Below are 22,609 nucleotides of genomic sequence, written 5' to 3'. Positions count from 1 at the left end.
TGTACTTAACTTCACTTAATTTGTTTTAATTCCCAGCATTAAGCGGGGCTAATGACTTCGCAAGTGAGTGCACTGCCATTACCTTGCTGTGCCTGACATCAAATGGCAGCTGATGGACTCAGAGCACAGATTTGGGGGCTCAGTGTGAGTGCTCTAATGCATTAGGTATTGCAGGGGATAATTACGCTTTATTTGTGTGTACAGTATGTGCACCATGGATGTCATAAATATAACTGTTTCTAATTATGCTGTGGGTAGTGGGAGCCTATAGTGGACTTACCGCTTTCCAGAGTATGTTGCAGATCTGCATATCTGTCAGTGTTTCTTACATTAAAATGACATTAGCATAAAAAACTTGAATTATTCATCACCTCTGAGTGAACCCAGATGCACCGCTCTGTGTGTCTTCCCCTCGCTGCGCCACGTGAGCGGACCACATGGCTCGTAGCTGGTTTAATGGGATGGAATGTGACGGGTTATGTTTTCATGGGCCTGATACGGAGCGTGGCTCGGGAGGCGGAGAGGAGGCAGTGGTTATTCGCTGCACTTGTGATGTACATTCATAATTAGAGATGTTCGTGCATGTTGTGAATCAGTTATAGATGATGCCACCCCCTCTTTTCCCTGGTAGAGTCTTCACCACACACACACACGGTCTGTATGGCGCCCATTACTGCTGGTCCAGTAGCGCCGTGCATTTGCTGTGTCTGTAGATTCAGAGCCACCATTAGTCTAAGACTGAATAATTGCTGAGTGGGGCGTATTTCCACTCAGGTTCAGGAGTGAATTAGAGGTGTGCCATCACTAGCTTCGTTTACATTACAATTGCAGACCAAACTTCCTTAATACACCACCCACTAATGTCGAAAAAACACAATTTTATAATTGTGATGTTTCTACTAAATAAGAAATGCAGTAAAATAAGTTTGTTTATGCAGTCATCACTCAAAAACATGTTATACTTTCATCCTACCACCACTTCCTGTCGTCTTCTTTCTGGTTGGATCCAGTTTAAACATCTGGTTGTTAATCATGTGAAGCTGTGAAAATGTTTCCATTGGAGTTTTGCAAAATAAACAAATTTCAGTACGGGCAACAAAAACCACCTCATCATAGTGTTTTATCGAAAAACAAGTTGTCTGAAATTGCTGTGTTTCTATTAAGTTAAATTTATTTTCGTAATTCCAACTTGTGAAATTGTATGGTCAATGGAAACGCAGAAGTTTTGCGCAGCTTGGGTCCTTTTAAACTTTTCCCATCGCACATGACTTTTGTGATGCAAAACAAGTATTTCAATTATGGTTTTGCGAAATTAACCAATTTCAATATGGCCAAAAATACCCCCACCTCATGCATGCGCCAAAAATGTTTTAGCAAAAACAAGTTTTTTCAAACTTGCCTATGTTATCAGTAAGTGGATTTATTTTTTAAATGTCAAATTGCTGCAGTTATATGGTCAATGTAATCGCAATTACAAGGTTTTGCACAGTTTTACGAGAAAATGTTTTGTTTTCATTTACAAGCTGGAGTTACGAAGATGAATTCGCTCAATGGAAACATGTCAATTTAGAAGAAAACATGTTTTTTGCTATAATATATTTGTGCTTGGATGAGGTGGTTTTCCAGCTGTATTGAAATTAGTGAATTTCGCAAAATTGCGATGGAAACATCACACGAGTCATGCGATCAACAACCAGATGTTTCTACTGGCAGAAATGATGAAGAAGACATCAGGAAGTGATAGGAGGAAAATGGCGTTCCATGTTTTTTAACAACTTACCACATAAACAAGCTTATTCACATGTGACTTTAACTGCGTTTCTAATTTAATTGGGTTTTTTTCGACATTAGCGGAATATCAACAAAGTTTTGCTCACATTTGTAATGGAACCGCATCTCCTGCTGATGTTGAAAAAACACAATTTTGTAATTGTTTCCATTAAATAAGAAACTTGCCAGTGTCATAATCCTCAAACTACTTCCTGTCATCTTTTCCACCAGTAGTAACATCCAGTTGTTGATCATGTGACCCATGTGATGGGGAAAAAGCATTTTTGTTGCAGTTTTGTATTATACTATAAATTGATACAGCTGAACACCCCCTCATCCTACTGCAAAAAGTGTCACAAAAAGCCAAAGCTTCTTAAATGGGACCTTTTTTTAATATTTTTATACTCCCATTTGGGACTGTACTGTTTCTAAAAATAGCCCAAGCACTTTAAAAAACGTCACCCAGCTGTTTTTTTTGGTAGTACGGTAATATTTACTGGTGTCTGAAAAACGAGTCGTTTCACAAACCTCCCAGTAGTTAAGTCACATTCCACAGACAGTGTGCCGTTACCTAGCAACCCCAGTGGAGCCCCAGCCCCGCTACCTAGCAACCCCGGTGGAGCCCAGCCCCGTTACCTAGCAATCCCGGTGGAACTAAAGCACCGTTGGTCAGCTGGTTTTGTAGAATGGCTGCTGACATAGACAAGAGTTTTGTTGCTGACTTGGAGTTCAGAAAATAATTATTGACTCAAAACAAGCTTCTACATTGTGCCGAAAAGTTAAACCGTAATAAGATATTTTCAGTAGAAATTAAACCAAAAATACTTGGTAAGATTTTGCATTTTTACATTGAACACCTTTCCAAGAATGGGTACCCTCCATTGCCATTTATTTAAATCGTAATTGTTTAACTGTTTATTTTTCTTTGCAGTTGAGCATTTTCACACATAGTAGAGCTAAATTGTCATAAAAATGTTAAAAGCTCACATCTAGTTTATTTTAATTGTATATTACAGAGTGAAAACTTTGTGTTGCTCTTTATTACCAGATTTATTTTGGGTCTGATATCGGCGGTAATAGAATCTTATTAAATATGAGGGATTATATCTATTGATCAAACTAAAATAGAAGAAATTATTACATTTTTATAACAGAGTTTTGAACAGATTGTTTTTACGTCTACTCTATTTTCATATCAACACCTAAAACCTTTAAGCTGATGCTTATATAGCTATCAATCAATCAGTGTAATTTAAATGCATAAAAGCAACATCCTCCTAAGCGCTGCTCTCCATTTTGCAGAAACTCCAGAAGTGTTTTGCTTGAGGGTTTGTGAAGAGGAGCCGTTTAGTTGCTCCAAACGCCCCTCTGCAAGTCATCAACAAAATCTAAATTATTTTGTCCTCAAAAGGTGCATATTATATCCCAAGTTCATTTTCCTTTATTCTCACAAATACATCCTGCCTTGCCATATTGCTTCTTTTGAAGTGTGTCATTGAATTATTGCTGTCGCTTGTCATTTTCCTGTAATTTGTTTCCTGTGGAATAAAGAGCTACTGGAGACGGACAATTAGGATGAAAAGGGAAAATGCTTCTATTTTGTGTAGACATTTTGGATGAGAGCAAATCTCACAGAAGCATAAAATCTTAACCGCTTTTTATTTCTGACCTTGCTGTGTCATTTATTGTAGGCTTGAACTTGTGTGCCGTTCATCACATTATTTCAATCCCACAAAGCGTATTGCTTCTTTAAAAGGAGAAAAAAGTTTATGGGAAAAGAAAACAATTGAGAAATACCCAATTTTCCTGCAAATTTACCAGAAATCATTCTTCACTGGTTTGTCAGATAAGCTTTTTGTGCAATTTTCTGACAGCCTTTTATAAATCATGACATTTGCATTATTTCTCCTTGACTTAAGTGTTGAAAACATATTTCTTAAAGTGTTGGGAGGATTACAGATTTAAACGAGGGATGTCAGGACTGACAAGCACTTTTCTTCTGATGGATTGTCTTACACACAGAGCAGAAAGAGTTGCTTTTTACAGAAAAAAACCCTCCTGACCTCTGAAACATCTGCAATTAAATAAAAAAAATTCTCTTTTTTGTTTTGTTTTATGGTGATATTTTGTTCTTTGCACCTCTTTTTAAAATTAAATACGTTACAAATACAGACAAATGACCACTGAGCCAAGAGTATTAGAATCAGGATTTAAATACAGTGGTGCGAGTAACTACATTTGATATAATTGTAAATAGGGATAACCTTTTTCTTGATTGGTGTTATTCCTTCACACAAACATGAATATTCAGACTGAATCAGGGAGCGTCATGTCAATGTTTCTCATTATTACATTTGACCAAAAGTGTGTTTCTTCAATCTGACACACATGTAAATTGGGTTTAATATGATTTTTTGTTCACTCTTTGCAGTTATAACAGCTTCAGTCGTTATGGGAAAGCTTTCCAAAAGGTTTAAATGTGCATTTGTGAGGTCAAACGACGTTCTTCAGTCAGAGGCTTCTTCAGTTTCGCTGCAGGACTGACTTCTATTGGAGATCCTTCCTACAGCATCACCATCACAACTGCAATTTCAAGAAACTTTTATGAAGGGATAAAAAATATATATAAAAATATATAGTTTTTTCATTTAATAAATTTTTGTGACTGTACGCTTTAAAATTTTTACATCCTAAGCCTAATTTTAATATATTTTTGACTAGTTCCAGCATGTAAATGCACTTCTTAAATTAAACTTAAAAAAAAACTTCCTTATACCCTCCTATAGAAAGTCCTTACACCTTTATAGTACTGTATTTGTAAATTTGTTGTATATCAGCACTTTTGTTGTTCTATTTCAATGAATAATTAAAAAAAGAAAAGTTGACAATCTTCTCTCTATTCAAACATTTTATGTATTTAATACTTTAAATATGAATACAAAATAAACAAGATGTAAAATTTATGATTCTTTGCAAATTTCTTTTATTGTAGAACAATATATATATATATATTTTTCTAGTTGTATGAAGTGTTTTTAATGTATTTTATAAGCTGAGATCAAACTGATTTGTGATTGTCTTTATTGTGTTTGGTTGATAAACGGGCAGAGCTCTGTGGGCAGCATTAAAAATCCTACACCAATCAGAGTCCTCTCCTTCCTGTAAGCTGCACTGTGATTGGTCAAAGTCTGATAGCGTATGATGTCGCTGTCGGTTAGCTGTGCTATGGCTAGCCAGCAGCTAATGTTAATACTGGGAGCTGCAGGCTGTTTTTCCTCTCAAACCTCATAATTATCTTGTGGAAAATATCACTACAGGGTCTTTGCCGTTGGTCCTTATCCCCCTGATAGTAAGTTGATCTCTCATTGTTCAAAACCTTTTGTGTTTTAGCTATTAGTGTGAGAAGTTAGCGGATTAAGGCGCTGTCTGCCTCCGTTATTTCAGCCACAGAGCTAGCAAAGGTTCAGTCTTTTGAGACCACTTTATCTGTAATAACAAACCTGGCTTGGTGTCACCGTGTTGTTATATTTGTAATAATGTGTTAAAGCAGACGGACTCCCATCAGAGCATCTTGTTGCTCTGTTGTGCTCTGGTCTCTCAGCAGCAGTTGCTGTTTTTGCTCATAAACGTTAGAAACATGAACAAACCAGGTTTTAGATTCATCATTCTAGATTGATTTAATGTGAAAAATTAACACATTAGGAAAAATTTATTATTTAGATTTCGGTTCTGATCCAAATCCTCTAAACACTAGCAACATGGTAATAAAAAAAACAGTCCCCGGTTAGCTTATATTACCTGTACAGGTGTATTTCGATATGTTATCAGTGAAAAGCTAATTTATTAAACTAATATATTGACTTATTTTACGTTGTATTTAGTTATTTTGTTCATTATAGTTTAAATAGAATTACAACATTATATTAGACAAACGTTTTTAATCATTTAACACTTCATGAGTCATTTATGCGGTTACTGCATCAATGCGGCGTGGCATGGAGGATCTTTGGCAGTGTGGGCAGGCACCAAAACTTATTGGAGAATAAAACCAGTATTTCCATAGAGCTTGCCAGCAGATTGAAACTCAAAGTTCACTACTGTTTTGTTGTGCAAATTGTTGGACTCCTGCTCTGACTTTGAGCTTGAAGTTCTGCAGCCTTAATTTCCAAATTAAATGAAAAATGTTGAGGCCTCTGGACCATCTAGTTTTTTTCTCCTTAACCCAGGTTGAGCGGCTAGTACAGTTGTAGCTCATGTCCTGGATTGGTCTGTGTGCTGCATTCTTGTTGGTTGTGATGGAGGCTCCACTTTTGCTTTTCAAAGATGTACAGTTGTATAATTGTGCATCTGTTTGCAGCAATTTTCATGTGTGAGTGTAAACGTTGAGTTGAGGGAGCGGCCAGCAGAAGCTTATCTGGATTTAAAGTGATAAGACTCCCTAAAACAGCTCTGAAATCTCATTATCTAAGAATATTTTAGATATTCTATAAATATCTAAAATATAAAATGAGAGAAAAAAACGTAATGAACATGATTTGTATAGGCCATAGATCTGTCCTAACCTGTTTAATGAAGCATAAGCAGTCGCCTTTAGTTCTCTTTAACTAATTAGTCAGTTGGTAATTGTAATTAAGTAATTACATTTACTCAATTGCACTTTTGAAAAAAATTTGCTTTTAGGAGTATTTTTACTAGGCTGCTACTTCTTACTTTTACTTTAGTAATTTTACTATGAAGTATCTCTACTCTTACTGTAGTAAAATTTCTGGACTTTCTACCCATTGAGTGAAAAACAAACATATTTTAATCAAAACTTCACCAGACAGACTCACACCTGCAGTTTTTATTAAAGTTTCATAAGTTTTATATTGAAAGAAACTGAATTTTTTTCTTTTGCCTGTTTTTTTTTGTTGCTTATATGAATTATTGTCATTTTCATCCTTAAAATACTCAAATCTGATTATGTAATTTTTTTATATGAAAGATTGAAAATGTGACTTTTTACCAAATACTGCTTTACTCTTACTTGAGTAATTTCTTGGCTACTTTATATATGTTGAAGTACTGCTACTGTAGTACATTTTTGGGTACTCTCCTCTCCTCTAGTCTGTAATGTGACTAAAGTGTTTCTTGTTTTCCAGGTGAGTCGTCCTACATGGCCGAGATAATGACAGCGATGCCTCCTCCGTTTCCGTGGAGATGACCTGCCACCTTTTCTGGAATGGTCAGAATGGGGCCAGATGTGCCCCTTCTTAATGAGTACAAGCAAGAGTTCTTCTGGAAGCGCTTCCCCCAAACCGTGTTGGGGGGTCCCCGCTTCAAGCTAGGCTACTGTGCCCCGCCTTACGTATACGTCAACCAAGCGGTTTTGTTCCTGACGCCATGGCTGTTCGGCGGCGTCGGCACGCTGCTCTGGCCAGCTGCAGCTGCTCCAGGAGCTTTATGCCGCCGTTCTCTCTGGCATGCTCATGTTCGCAGCTGCAGCAGGTGTTCAGGCGCTGGCGCTGCACGCTGCACGGAGGAGTGGCACAGTAGTGGAGAGACTTGGCGCGCCCAACAACCTGGTTGATGAGGAGGAGGTGGAGTTCACCCAATGCATCAGCCCGGAGACGGTGAGATTCATCGCTCCGGGGAAGCGGTTCGGCCTGAATGTGGTTCTGCACACGGTCCTAGCTGGAGTTCTGTGCGGCTTCGGGACGTGGTACGTGTTCCTGGGCCGACTGACGGCTCTGTACGGCAGCACCGGCGCCTCCCTTGTCGTGTTTGTCCTCAGCTGGGTGACTCTGTGTATAGCCGAATACTCCCTCATCGTAAATACGGCCGCAGAGACGGCTACTTTCCAAGCACAGGACACGTACGAGATCACGCCGCTCACCCGGCCGCTCTACGTTTTTATCTTCATCGCCGTGGATTTGGCTGACAGGTGAGCAACAACGCATACGGTTCCATTTTCAGGAAACTCCAAACCTCCAACTCCAATTTTTATCAGATTAATCGATTATTCAGACGATTAATCGAATAAAATATATATTTTAATTCAGATTGATAAATTATTCTGATGATTTATTAGATAAAAACATGGTCAGATTACTCGATTATTCTGAAAATTAATTGGGGGAAAATGATCAGATTAATTTGTTAATTGGATAAATTAATTAATCGCAATTGCCGACTAAATTATTATTCTGATTAATAATTGATTAATCAGATAAAATATATTTTTTATCCAGTTAATCAATTATTCCAACAATTTTTAAGATAAAAAAATTATCAGATCAATTGATTATTCTGACAATTAATTGGAAAAAATTATCACATCAATCAATTAATCAAAATAATTGACTAATCGATTATTCTGATGATCGATCAATTAAATTGATAAAAAATTTGGCACAGTCTGCAGATTTTTTATTTGATCACTTAAGCCTTTTTATACAATATTATAAATACGTCAAAGATACAAATAAACAATTCAATTCCTTTTTTTAAATGAGAAAATATAAATTTATTGCCTAAAGTGCGATACTGTAGCATTCCTTTTGTGAATTTGAGCCTGCTGAAACTAAAACTCAGCCTCTTGAGGAGTTTTGGCTAAAACATGTTTAAAGCTGCAGCATGTAACTTTTAATAAAAAGAGTTTTTACATATTTGATGAAACTGTCACCATGACATCACAGTATGGTTTGACACAGATGATGCTGACGAGAAACAACCAATCAGAACAAGGAGGAGGGTCTTAGCGCTGTCAATCATGAAGCATGCTTGTGTGTGGTGCTCACCCCCCCACACGCTTTCTTTCTGCTACGCTGCAACGTCTTCTTGATAGCAGAGCCTGTCATGAATGCTAATGCTAGTTAGCATAGCCACCGATGATGGCGGATAAATGTTTTTTCTAGAACTTTAAGTTGTTTCTGTGCCATTAGGACATTTAGCAGCACTTTCACGAGGTTGATTGACAGCACTAATACCCCCCTCCTGGCTCCGATTGGTTGTTTTTAACCAGGAGCGTCACTTTTCTTCAAACAGCAATCGTAGCTCGGGTAGGAGGTGGTTCTGTCTCATTATACTGTTAAAACATGGTGACAGTTTTAACAAAATGTAAAAAAACACTTTTTTTAAAATAAAAGTTAAAGACATGTTTTCTTTATTCTAAATGCAAAATGTACATTTATTTTGTACAGTTTTGACTTAATTACTGCTCTGAATATGTTACCTTTTTTCAGCAAGTGTTCTTTTTTTGAGACTGTTAACGATTGATCATTTAAGTTATTTTAATAATCGATTAATCTGATTGATCGCTTCAGCCACAGTGATGTTAACATTTCGTGTAGGTTCTCCCACGCTGTTCCTGAGCTCCAGCTGGCCAGCCAGACTCTACACGTGGTTTTCGTCTTCCTGCCTGTGCTCTGGGCGCTGGGGGTTCTGCCGCCGCTCGACGCCTTGCTGCTCTGGGGAATGGAGCAGGTTCTGGTGTTTGGCCTGGGAGGCTCACCCATGTCCAGCAACATCAGGTAAATCCTGGTCAATATGCCTCCATGATGACTTACAACCGTTTGTCACCTACAGAAGACGTGTATTGTTGTTTATCACATCATCGTTATCTTTGGTAAAACCAATCAGTTTGTTATTTAATTGCACTGCAAATAGAGGAGAACAAACTGAGATGTAGGGCGTTTCCACACCTGATAGATCAATTATTTCTATTAAGTATTACCTGCAAAATCCTCTATCGAGGTATAACATTCCTCTTTTAATTAAAAAAAATATAAATTACTACTTTATTATCCGAATATTGTGACTTTATTCTGATAATAAAATCTTTATACTTCAGTCAAAGAAAATTCAAAGTCCAAATTAGTAGAAGCTGTAATACAAACAGGATGGTGTTGAACTATTGAAACACGAGGACTGCATTGTTTAAAAATTAATCCAGATTTTCCAAAAGTTTAATCTTCACTGCAAAAGCACAAAATCTTTCTAATTATTTGTGGTTTAGGTCTAAATGCAAATATCCTATCACATTTGAAACTTAATATTTATTAATACTAAGGAATTATTCACTTAAAACAAGCTCCTATAACTTGCTGAAAAGTTACTTTTAAGTTAGTTTTGTCTTACTTCAAGTGTACTAAGGCAGGAACTAGACTGAGGTAGACTACTGTAAGACTTTGTTTCTAATATCTCTTCCTGAAAAGTTACTTGTAAGTTTTGTTTTATTTCCAGAGGCGGGTAGAGAACCCAAAAACTGTAAGAGTAGCACTACTTCAACATATTTTTACTCACGTAAAAGTTAAAAGTAGCTGTCCAAGAAATTACTCGAGTAAGAGTATAAAAGTATTTGGTAAAATGTCTACTCATGTACTGAGTAACTGATCACATTATTGCTCATTTAATATTAAAAATTTCATAATCAGACGGAAAAAATGGAAAGTTATATGGAAACTTTGGTATTTTAAGGACCACTGTGACAATAATTTGTATCAAAAAAGAACAAAATCAGGCTAAAGAAAATTTTCCAAATCAGTTTCTTTCAATAAAAACTTAAGAACTTCAACACAAACTGCAGTTACTCAAGTAAATGTAATCGAGTAAATGTAACTAGTTACTACCCAAATCTGGTTATTTCAAGTGTAATAACATAACCAAAAATACTTGGTATGGTTTTGTGTTTTTGCAGTGTTCAAAAACAAAAAGTTAAATTAAATGATAAAATCTGTTTATGGCCAGCTTCAGTTATAATGTTTAAAGATAACAGTTTAGTTTGTATTTTACTGAATTTTTTTCATTTTGTTAGTTTTGTTTATTTGTCCCAGTGAACTGATGTGAGAACCGGTCTGTCTCTGGTTCGTGTCTCGTGTCCCTTAGGCTGCTCTTCATGTGCGCCGTGTCCTTTGGCGTCGCTGTTTGTAATTACTTCATCCCGTCATCGCTGGGCGTTGTCCTCTTCTCCACCTCTGCCGGGTTTCTGCTGAGCCTGGACCTGAGCCAGGTCGGCGCGCTCTGCAGGCGCCAGAGAACCTCCTTCAGGGACCACAGAGTTCACAGCGGGGGGTCGCCATCTTTCCCTCTCACTTCCTTCGGCTGGAGCCTCGGCTGCCGGGAGCTGCTTCTGTTTTCCAGCCTGCTGGCGGCGGCCACGGCGGAGGCTGGACTGTTGCATCACTTCATTGGCTCAGCTCAGTCCCAAGTCTTGGTTACAGAACCTCAGGGTCTGGTTAGCTACCTCCTCATCATACTTTTCTCTCTTTGCTGGGCTCTAAGAGAGATCCAGGGTGCTTATGTAGTTGCAGGGATGTTCCTGAATCCCCTGTACCCTAAAGGAATGTCCAATGTTCAGAGCTTCAAGCAAAAGAGCAGAGGGTTGCACGTAGCTGCTGCGATCCGAAGAGTCCTACTTTATCTTGGTGAGCGTCTGGCTGCATGCTTTTCATTTTCTTATGCTGAACATTTGCATGGAGATGCGACTGACCAGAACCTGCTCTGTGTCCCATTTCAGTGTCTCCGTTTGCAATGGTTGCTTTTCTGTCTATGGACGAATCTCTGCGGTTGCTCCACAGTGTCACCGTCAGTGTGGGATTGACGAGAGCATTTAGAGTGGTACGTACACACCTGAAAAGGGAGATTTTGCCTGATTTGTACATCCATGCTGCTCCTAAAAAAAACTAAATGCTTAAAAAGAAAGTCCTTCCTCCCTTATTTCAGGGTATGTAATGACAATTCGCTACAGACTGATATAGTAAAATGTTTAAACCAGTGCTTTTGTCTGTTTTTATTTAACTTTTTTTGTTACTTAATTTTTTTTTTTTTTTTGTTCACGTATATCATTTATGGTTGATCTCTATCCCTGTTTGATCATATTAAAATATAACCAGACCAAAAACAAAAAAAAAAAAGTCATTTTCTGGCAATAAATTGTTTTTTTTGCACCTGGAAAATTTGTTGTTTCAAAACTTTCCGAATGTAACGTCACAAACGCACAGGCACTGCCCTGTTACCTAGCAACCCCAGCTGAACTGTGTCCGTTACCCAGCAACCCCAGCAGAGTTCCAGAACGTTTGGTCAGCTGGTTTTACTGCTGTATGATGGCTGCTGGAAAAGACAAATGTTTTGAAACTGTTCAGAAACCGCTTACTGCATTCTTCACTGCAAAAACGCAAAATCTTACCAAGTAATTTTTGTCTAGTTTTGAGTGCAAATATCTTAGCACACTTGAAATTAGATAAAACTAACTTGCAAATAGCTTTTCACCAAGATATAGGAGTTTAGTTCAATAATTCCTTAAAATTGTAGGAAAAGTTAGTTTCGTCTTATTTTAAGTGTGGCGAAATATTTACAATAGAAACTAGACCAAAAATACTTGGTAAGATTTTGTGTTTTTGCAGTGTTGTTGGTTGTGCAGGAGGCTCCACTTCTGCTTTTCAAAGATGTACTGCTGTATAATTGTGCATCTGTTTGGAGCCGTTTTCATGTTTGAGTGTAAACGTTGAGTTGGAGGCGTGGCAAGCAGCAGCTCATATGGCTTATTTCTTTAATAACTTGTTCCAGATTCTCAGAGGCCAAAGAAAAAAGAACGTGCTCTCTTCTATTTTCCACTCTCTCTACTTTAATAATTATGAAGATGGGGTCATTGAATACAGGTGGTTCTTGCCCTTCAGGTGTGGCAGAGCTCAGAGGACGCCCTTTTGCAGATGGTGGTGGTGATCTTAGTGCAGCTTGTAGCTGGAAGTAAAACCCTATCCGGATGGGACGCCTTAGGAACTGGAGTTCAGCTTCTTCTGGTGAGTTCAACATAAATCAACAAATTAACGTTTCCCCTCGATGTCTCAGTGTGAGATTGTGCTGCTGCAATAACAGATTCACATATTTGAAGGCGCTTATGTTACAGACCTGATGGTGTTAAATTTGTAACCCAGGTGGGTCTGTTGATGGACAGACTGGGTCAGTTCGTAGCCAAGCTGAAGTTCACCCTCACTGTCCTGGTGACGTCCTGGACAGAGAAGAAGCAGCGGCGTCAGTCGGCCGGCACTCTCCTGGCTCTCAACGCCTCGCTGTGGCCGCTGGTGCTGGCTGTGGTTACTCTCTCTGCCGTGCTCGCTGCCCCCCTGCTGCCCCTTTTCACCCTGCCCATCTTCCTCGTGGGATTTCCCAGGCCACAGCGCAGTTGGCCAGGCCCAGTGGGGATGGCCTGTCCCTGTCCGGACTCCGTCTTCTACCAGCAGATGAGTGGAAGCTTGGCCTCTGCTCTAACGACGGCCTTTGCAAGCGGTTCACTCGGTTAGTGGGTCGTGCATGCTTTCTCTGTTCTTTCTACAAAATTATTTTGTATTTAAAATTTGATTCATAGAATGTAATTTGCATCAGAATACAAATAATAATTACGTAGCTGAAAATGTAACAACAAAACCCAATTAAACAATCCGATTAATCATTTGATTTTTTTAATGAAACGATTAATCGTGATGAATTGATTATTGAAATAATTGTAAAATAATTTAGTACAGACTCAAAAACAAGGCATTTGCTGAAATAACCGCTCTGAACATATTCAGAGCGGTAATTAGGACAAAAATGTACAAAATACATATATATAGGCCTGTCACGATAGCAAATTTTGCTGAGCGATTAATTGTCTCAAAAAATTATTGCGATAAACGATAATATTGTCTGAAGACTTTTTTACACTGATTTAATGGAAATGACGTAATAATGCATGTGATTTCCTGCCAAAGATAGATACACTTTATTTTCAAAAGAATATTTAACACTGGAGCTAATAAACTAAATAAACAAAACAACCAAAAACAAAATGGATTCTCAGTCTCCATTAACAAAAAATGTACTTGATAAAAACTAAACAACATAAAGCCAAAGTGGAAATAAATACTGCATTCAACCAAAAGAGTGCAGATTATGAAGTGTGTATATTATGTTGCCCTTCAGTAATCATTAGATTTAAATAGAGAAGATGGGCACATCGACTACCTGATGCAATAGTTCACACTACATGATTTTTTGCTCCTATTTTTCCCCTTACAACAATCTTAGACTGTTGGTCTTTCTAAGATTGTGTGGTGTGTTACGGTAGATCTTCGTTGCCGCTCCGATCTAAATCAGGGTTTTCCCCGACTGGGAGCTTTAACTCCACCTGTTGAAAGTGACAGGCAGCCAATCAGAAAGCGCGGATTCTCCTCCGTGTTTTTTGAGGGGAAATTACGTCGGGGAATCCCAAACAGCTGACACAGCGCAACCCGAAGTCCAGCGGACATTGGAGATGATATGTGGAAACAACATTAATGTTTATTCAACATGCAAAGAATATAGAAATGACAAGAGGAGGAGTTGGAGCGAAATTGCTACCGCAGTTGATAAACCCGGTAACTTTTCAGCTGTTCTTCGTTAACGTGACGTAAATAGGTTCTAATGATTTTCATTCAGTCAGGACTTTACGCTGACACTAGCCACATGCATTGCAGGTAGATTGTAGTAAAGCATTGATTAATGCCTGGTTTTAAAATTAGTTAACTGGACTTGTAGCCATTATTTTGTGCCCATTGTTGGACACCACACGGCAGGACCGAACCCGATCGAACCGTTATACCTAGGATTTCTGTCGGCTGTGTGGTCTCTCAGGTTTTGAAAATGGGCCGACAGCTCTAAGATCGTGTGGGCTTTACACTAAGGAAATGAGGAAGGGAGGATCAGTGGAGAGCACTGGAGTTGAGCCTTTTTTCATTCGGTGTCATCAACAGAAAGAGAAAAAGGCCGGAAGAGACGATAATGCCGATAATTGAAATGACGTCGATAGTTTTAATTTATCGTACGATTAATCGATTTATCGTTTATCGCAACAGGCCTACATATATATGTTGAATTTAAGATAAAAACAATAAAGGAATACTATGTTATTGCATTTTAGGTAATAAAATGTTAATTTTATTATTTAAAAAAGGAATTTAATTTGTTTATTTGCAGTTTCTATCAGAATACAACTGCTAATAGTTAAAAATGTAACAATTCGACCCAGTTTAACAAGTCGATGAATCGTTTTATTGTGTTACGAAGCGATTAATCATGATGAATCGATTATTAAAATAATCGTCAACTAATTTAATAGTCAATCATTAACTGGAGTAAACAGACTCAAAAAAAGTTGCTTACTGAAAAAAAAAATATTCAGAGCAGTAATTCGGTCAAAACTTTTTAAAAGGAATTGAATTATTTGTTTATTTGCATCTTTTTAATGTATTTCTAATATTGTATAAAAAGCTTAAGTGGTTAAATAAAAAAATAATCATCAGAATAATTGATAGAATAATCCATTACTGAAATAATCATTAGTTGCAGCCATAGTAACAATCCAAAGACGACAGCACTGAGGTAAATCCACGTCCCATTTTGTTGTTTACTAGGGCTGCAACTAACAATTATTTTAGCTATCAATTAATCTATAGATTATTCTGATGATAAAAATAAAAAATTCTCCTTTTACAGATTTTTCATTTCTCTTTTTTCCTACAATATTAGAAATATCTTAAAAGATGCAAATAAACAACTCAATTACTACTAGTAAGAAAATTAACTTTTTTTCTCTAAAATGCAATAACACATTAATTTTTTCATTAATTTGGTGAGCGCTTGATCATTTGTAGCAAAAGCTGCATCTGCAGCTAAAAAATACTTCAGACATCAACATGTGAAAAGCTCTACCCTTTCTGCTTGACGTAATTTGTTATTTTTTGGATTAACTGACTAATACTTTTTTTTTTTTACAGAATTTGTACCAGGTGAATCCATAACTGTGCCACTTGAGGAGCACACATAAGTTTTTGTTAATCTTAAATGCAAAATGTGTATAGTTTTGTACAGTTTTGGCTTCATTACTGCTCTGAATATGTCACTCATTCAGCAACAGGCCTTTTTTGAGTCTGTATACTCCAATCAACAATTCATCGATTACTAAATTAGCTAATGATCATTTCAATAATCGATTAATCACGAATAATCCGATTAATTGTTTCAGCCCGAGTGTTTACCTTCCACTGTAGCACAAAAAACAGTTCGAGAGTTCAGAAAATTATTTCTTAGATACTTTAGTGACCTAACACCCTCTGGGTTGAGCAGGGATCGTATGCGTCCCATCTCACATGGTTAAATACCAAAAAGAAACTCGGTTGTGAGCAGCCTTTTTCAAGTACTGGCGGTAATGCGGACTTACATCATCGCGCTGAGTTTCCTGTGAAGTGACCCAAAAAAACCGCTCTGATCTGTATTCATTACATCCGAATGTTTCCGCAACATTAACCGCATAATACTCCGAGGCTGAGCTACACTGCTGCGGCGATATACTCTGCGCTCAATCAGAACGGCCCAAATGGGGAAAAAAATACACATACAAACAGGAAGCTGATATTTCTGGAGTGCCCATTCAAAAGTGATCAAAAAATTTCACCTTATTGTTTCGCATGAGCTTTAAAGCTGTGGCGGTGATGTATTATTTAGAATGGCGACCTGTTAAATGACGGCGGTCTGTACTGTTCCTTTAGCTTTGCTCACACTGGAGGCTATGGAGCAGTGAGCAGGAAGAGGAATCTGCTCAGTCTGTCGCTTTCCATCATGATGTAGCTGCTGGAACTATTCTTAGATGTCATTATGGGACGCAACATTATCCCTGAGCCACGCAGGCACTAGTCATAGTAAAACAAAAGCTCCCTTAACCTTGCTGCTCTGCTGTGGGTCTGTGGTGAAATAAATGTCTGTCTTCTGTCTGCAGAAATCAAAGTCCTGCACCGTCTAAAAGAGAGACTGATGGACAGCTAAGGGTTAGATTAGGCTTAATGTTTCAATTAAGGGCTTCAACTATCGACTATTTTAGTAATCGATCATTCTGATGATTAATCGGATAATTTGCCACATTTGACATATTTTTCATTTAACAATTTGTTTTTTTAATATGATATTAGAAATACATTAGAAGGTGCAAATAAACAATTAAATTATTTTGTTACACAAGAAAATGAAAATTTTATTGCCTAAAATGTAATAAATTTCGTGAAGCTAAAACTGTCATTTGAGGAGATTTGGGTAAAAAATGAAAGTATTTCCAGACAAAGGTGTATTTCATTTAAATGCAAAATATATACATATTTTATACAGTTTTGGCTTAATTACGGCTCTGAATATGTTGGGTTTTTGAGTTAAATTAGTCGACAATAATTTCAATAATTGATTAATCATGATTAATCCGATTAATTGTTTAAGCTCTGTGTAGATTTCCGTGTTTATTGATGTGATTGTTTGCTCCGTAATGTCGCCACATAGAGCAGCAGCTGATGAAAAATGAAACGGATGCGTTTGTTTGTTAGTTAGGCTGAGTGCATGTTGTGTGTTCCCCCTTTCTTGACCTTGGATTACATGCCACACCTCCTCATACGTTCAATTCACAGGCAACTCATGATGTGCTCTCTGTTTGTAGGTTCTGTCGCCCCAGGCTCTCATTTTCTGGGACGTTTCCAGGACCGTATGGTTTGGATAATGATCCTGGAGAGAGGATACGGCTATTGTACAGTTAATATTAAGGTACCACAGAGGTTTTTCTGCTTTTAATGGTCACTGCAGGTGTTTAGTGAATGAATCCTTTTCACTGTGGCCATATGCTTGGTGTGGACAAGAAGGGACTCACCTGGGCTTCCTTAGATAGAAAACTTCTTGTTAATTTGCATTATGAGCTCAATTTGACTCTATTTTATTAGAGCTGTTACTATTATTTTATTAATCAATTATTTTGACAATTAATCGATTAATCGGGTACATCAAATTTGGCACATTCTGCACATTTTCCATTTAACCACTTAAATTGTTATATACATTATTAAAAATTCATTAATAGGTGCAAATAAATAAATAGATTATTTTTTAAATTGGAAAATAAAAAAATTATTGCCTAGAATGCAATAATATGCTTGAATTACTACAGTGTAAGGCTGATCTGGTGACCATGTTACGCATTAATCAATTAATAATTGGTGCTTAATGGGATTTTTTTTTTGGAACCAAGTCTAATAAACTATCTGGTGGGAAAACGCCTTAAGAATCCAAATGTCCAAATGTGTCTATGAAAACACACTGACTGTAAAAGTTTTTTTTCACATAATTGTATTTCATTAAATGCATTAAATCTGGCTGAGAATTGGTGCTGCACTGCAAAAACACAAAATCTTACCAAGTATTTAATTCTAGTTTTTTTGTTAAAATATCTTGGTTCACTTGAAATAAGACAAAAACAAACCACATGGTAAGTTTTCAGCAAGATATATGACCTTGATTTAAGTCAATAATTCCTTAACAATTATGAAAATGTACCAGTTCCAGTGGCATTTTCACTTGTATCATGAAAAAAATGTCCTGTTATAAGTTTAATAATTTGGCAATAGAACTAGTACCTTTTCCATCAATATTAAAGAAATATTGACTTAAAACAAACTCCCACATCTTGCTGAAAAGTTACTTGAAAGTTAGTTTTCTCTTATCTACAATATTTGCACTAGAAACTAGACAAAAGTACTTGGTGAGATTTTATGTCTTTCCAGTGTACTCTTATTTGAGTACACTGAGTACAGTGCATATGTCTCGGTACACTTGAAATAAGACAAAACTAACTTAAAAGTCACTTTTCAGTAAGATATAGGAGCTTGTTTTAAGTCAATATTGATAAAAAGTACCAGTATTTGATTTATAAAATGGGAAAATGTCAAAAGTTAAATATTCTGCCAGTGGAATTTGTACTTTATCATCAATATTCATGAATAATTAACTTAAAACAAAATTATACATCTTACTGAAGACAACATTTTGTCTTATTTCAAGTGTACTAAGATATTTGCACTCGAAATTACTCAAAAATACTTGGTAAGATTTCATGTTTTTGCAGTGTACACAGATTCATTGAATTGAAATTTAAGTTTAGATGAGTTTTTCTTTGCTGCAGGGTTTGGAGCTGCAGGAGACGTCCTGCCACACGGTGGAGGCCCGCCGGGTGGATGAGGTGTTCGAGGCCGCCTTCGAGCGCCCGGAGCGGCTCGGCTTCACCCAGGGCTTCAACCTGCACTGGGGCAACGCGCTGACGCCCTGCGCCGCGCTGGCGGTCCGGGTCTACTCTGACGCCAGGAACGTCCTCTCCGGCATCATCGACTCCCACGACAACCTGAGGAAACTGCAGGAGGACTTCATGAAGGCGCTGACCTGGCTGCTGCTGCGGAACTGTGTGCAGAGGCAGAAAGGTTTGCTGTGGAGCAGCGAGGTCGGGTCGACCATCGGAGGCGTGAAGTCCCAGTCCTCCCAGTTGGCCCAGACCACATGTAACCCGCCGTCCGAGGCTGTCGTGGTGGAGTCCAACATGTCCTCTCTCAGGTTCAGACAGGACAGCTCCAGTTTGACGTCGTTCGGGGACTGGTCGGACGAGGACGACCTGTTCGGGCCTCAGCCGGCCCGGCGGACCGTGGCGTTGGTGACTGCGGAGGCGCAGCGGGGACACGCGGCGCTGCAGACCGGCGCCTCGCTGCCCGGCTCTGTAGAGATGGACAGCCTGTTTGAGAACATGGCGCTGTCCTGCGCTGCAGCCGCTGCAGCCTCTGGGGCTCAGCATCGGCATGCCGGCAGGTGGACAGAGGCCGAAACCCGGAGGTGCTCAGAGAAAGCCCTCACCTGAACTTCAGCTGCCCGCAGTCGGAGGTGTTCAACCTGCCTCCGGTTTGGAGGACGGCGCCGCTGCTCCCGTCCCGCCTGCTGTCGCTCAGGCCGCTGTTCCCGGAGGAATGGTTTCGCTTCAGCCTGGGGCGCTTTGGGCTGGCAGCGCAGGGGGAACCCCTGGAGGACATGACCAAAGCCCTGAAGGAGGACGAGGTTCTGAAGGAGCTGCACGTGAAGGTGGCGCTGTCCTGCCTCATCTCTGTGGGGGCGGAGTCGGCGTTCACCAGCCCCAGTTACATCTACAGGCTGTACTGCGGAGATGTGCCGTGGACGGAGGGACTGGACTGGCTGTCTTCAAGTAAAGATCTTTACCAGCTCACACTGCAGGCCTTCAGGTAGAAGCTCCTGATTTTAACTGGTTTTAATGGGACCAGAATAGGGCTGGGAGATACGGCTTCAAAATAAAATGTACGATTTTATCTTCCTTCCAGATTCAATATCTGATTAAATTTTTCTTTCTTGTTTTTTTCTTTTCTGAAAAAAGAGGCTACAGATTATAAAAAATATTTTCAAAAAGTAGCTTTTATTCCTGTCTTTTTATTTGGAAATGTTACAATTTTTCAAATATCCTATAGAGACAAACAAAGAAGTGCTGCTCACACATTCTGTATATCCGCTGGACAAAACTACTTTGCATAACCTACCCAAGCATTTTCAAAACAAAAATTTGATTTTCCTGTCTGTTCTTCTCCTCCAGGTCGATCAAAAAGTGACTTTATTTCAATAATTCCTTCTGAGTTGTAAGTATTAGGGGGAGACTAAGAGTTTTTGTTTAATTATGAGAATAAAATCATAATCTAAGCAGAAAACTTATGCAGTTTTGCCAGAGAAAACTCTTAAAGGTGACCTATTATGCGTCCTTGAACAGGTTGGGAACAGGTTTATGGGTGATACAGCTGACCAAATGTTCTGGAACTCTGCTGGGGTTGCTAGGTAATGGGCAGAGCTCAGCTGGGGTTGCTAGGTAATAGAGCAGTGGTCAACATTCCTCATTTTAATTTAGTTTTTTTGTATTGGAGGTCTCATAAAATTACTGCTCAATTCCCCTAATATTACAACTGTATTCTGGTTCAATATTATGACTTTAGTCTTATTATTAAAAAATTTAATTGTACATGAACTCAAAGTTCAAATAAATAAAAGCTAGAACAAGATGACTGCCCTGAACTATTTAAACCAAAAGACAGTGGTGAAAAAATAAGGATTTTCCAAATATTATATCCTCCATAACCAAAATTTAGATTCGACAGCCTGTTAGAGATGTGTGCCTGTTTTCTCTTCCAACAGGTTTAGCTTCAAGCTGCTCTTTGACCAGGCCAGCCTGGGGCCGATGGAGTCCCCAGAGGAACTGTTCAGCACTTTAGAGGAATATGAACGGGACTGGTACATCGGCCTGGTGACGGAAAGAGGCTGGCACGACAGCGTCCTTCAGGAGAAGCCCTTCCTGTTCTCCCTGGGACACGACCTCACCATGGTAACTGAACAATCTCTGCTACATCAAGTTAAAAACAATAATTCATATCAGTAACACAAAATTTAAAAAAATCAGGCTAAATAATTTATTTCCAAATCAGTTTCTTTTGATAAAAAAAACGTGTGAAACTTTAACAAAAACTACAGGTGTGTCTGTCTGGTGAGTTTTTGGTTAAAACTTGTTTGTTTTTCATTCAGTGGGGAAAGAATCCCGAAATTTTACTCAAGTAAGAGAAGAAATACTTTATAATAAAATTACTCAAGTAAAAGTAATAGTACTTTTTTCAAAAAGTTACTGAAGTAAATGTAACTGAGTAAATGTAGCTAGTTACCGCCCAGCCCTGGGACACATTGTGGGTTTAGTTCTCAGAGACGCTGTCTATCTTCCGTCCTCAGGGAACCTACACGGGTCGGGTCCTGTCCCTGCAGGAGCAGCTGGTGCAGGTCGGCCGTCTGAACGGAGAGGGGGTCAGAGGTCAGTGGGCAAACCTTTCTTGGGAACTCCTGTACGCCACCAACTGACGATGAGGAGCGGTACAGCATCCAGGCTCACCCGTTCATGCTCCGAAACTTGACAGTTCAGGCCGCCTGACCCGCCGCTGGGTTACCCCATCTACTCCTCCGCCCCACTCCACTTCCCCTGCCTCTGACCCGGAGTCCCTCAGGGCGCCTTCGTTTCAAAAGAAAACACCTCAGTTTGTTTCTCAGCTGTCGAGGTTGTGCATTGTTTTCTGTTTGGACACCCATTATCTTTCTTATTAAAGCTGCAGGATGTAACTTTTATAAATAATGTTTTTTACATTTTTGTTGAAACTGTCATCATGTTGTTATGAGACAGAAAATAGGTGAAAACATTCATCTCCTCCACTTCCTCCCTGAGCTACTATTGCCGCTCTGATTGGTTGACGGAAAACAACCAATCAGAGCCAGGAGGCGGGTCTTAGCGTTGTCAATCAACCTTCATGTACTCAGAAGCATCTTACAATAATGGAAAACAATTTTTCCGACATGCTAACTGGTGTAGCATTCATGACATGCTATGCTGATGGGAAAATGCTGAAGCAGAGGTTGATTGACAGCGCTAAGAACCGCCTCCTGGCTCTGATTGGTTGTTTCTAGCATAGGAGTTTGATTTCTTAATTTCTTTTTTTTAACACATTATCTGTCTCATAAGGTCATGACATAGTTACAAGTTTAGCAAATATGTAAAAAATATATATATATTTTTAAGAAGTTACATACTGCAGCTTTAAGTGGGAGTTTTTAATCATTTTTAACAGAAACTGTAGCACCACTTTATGTAATAATGTAATAAAATTGGGATTTAACATATAATAAAACATATTTAAAGTTGCAGTATGTAACTTTTATATAAAAAAATAGACATATTTGTTGAAGTTGTCTGTCATGAAACAAATCATCTAAAAAGCTCCTCCACCTTTTCCCAGTGGCAACTGGAAACAACCAATCAGAGCCTTGGGGCGGGTCTTAATGCTGTCAATCAGAATCCCTTCCTTGCTATCTGCAGCTAGAAGAGTATGTGTATGCTAGGCTCGTTAGCGTAGAAGACGGTGAACGATTTCTCTGTAATGATAAATTATTTCTCCACAATTGACACATT

General features: G+C 38.6%; 1 protein-coding gene across 1 annotated transcript; it reads left to right on the top strand.

The window, feature by feature from the left end:
- The first annotated feature begins 4,970 nt into the window (after positions 1–4,970).
- On the top strand, positions 4,971–21,822 carry pcnx4 (pecanex 4). The gene is given in 16 exon segments (XM_032547154.1): positions 4,971–5,119; positions 6,912–7,186; positions 7,188–7,693; positions 9,102–9,281; positions 10,636–11,174; positions 11,267–11,367; positions 12,426–12,548; positions 12,684–13,044; positions 17,243–17,346; positions 18,755–19,375; positions 19,377–19,423; positions 19,425–19,850; positions 20,803–20,989; positions 21,385–21,507; positions 21,509–21,577; positions 21,579–21,822. Coding segments are annotated over 15 exon segments (3,642 nt in total). The 5' UTR covers positions 4,971–5,119; positions 6,912–6,991; the 3' UTR covers positions 21,639–21,822.
- Positions 21,823–22,609: the final 787 nt, after the last annotated feature.

This window comes from Xiphophorus hellerii, chromosome 19 (genome assembly GCF_003331165.1).
Source record: "Xiphophorus hellerii strain 12219 chromosome 19, Xiphophorus_hellerii-4.1, whole genome shotgun sequence".
NCBI lineage: Eukaryota > Metazoa > Chordata > Actinopteri > Cyprinodontiformes > Poeciliidae > Xiphophorus > Xiphophorus hellerii.
The sequence above is the reverse complement of the archived record's forward strand: the minus strand, read 5'-3'. Positions and strand labels throughout refer to the sequence as shown.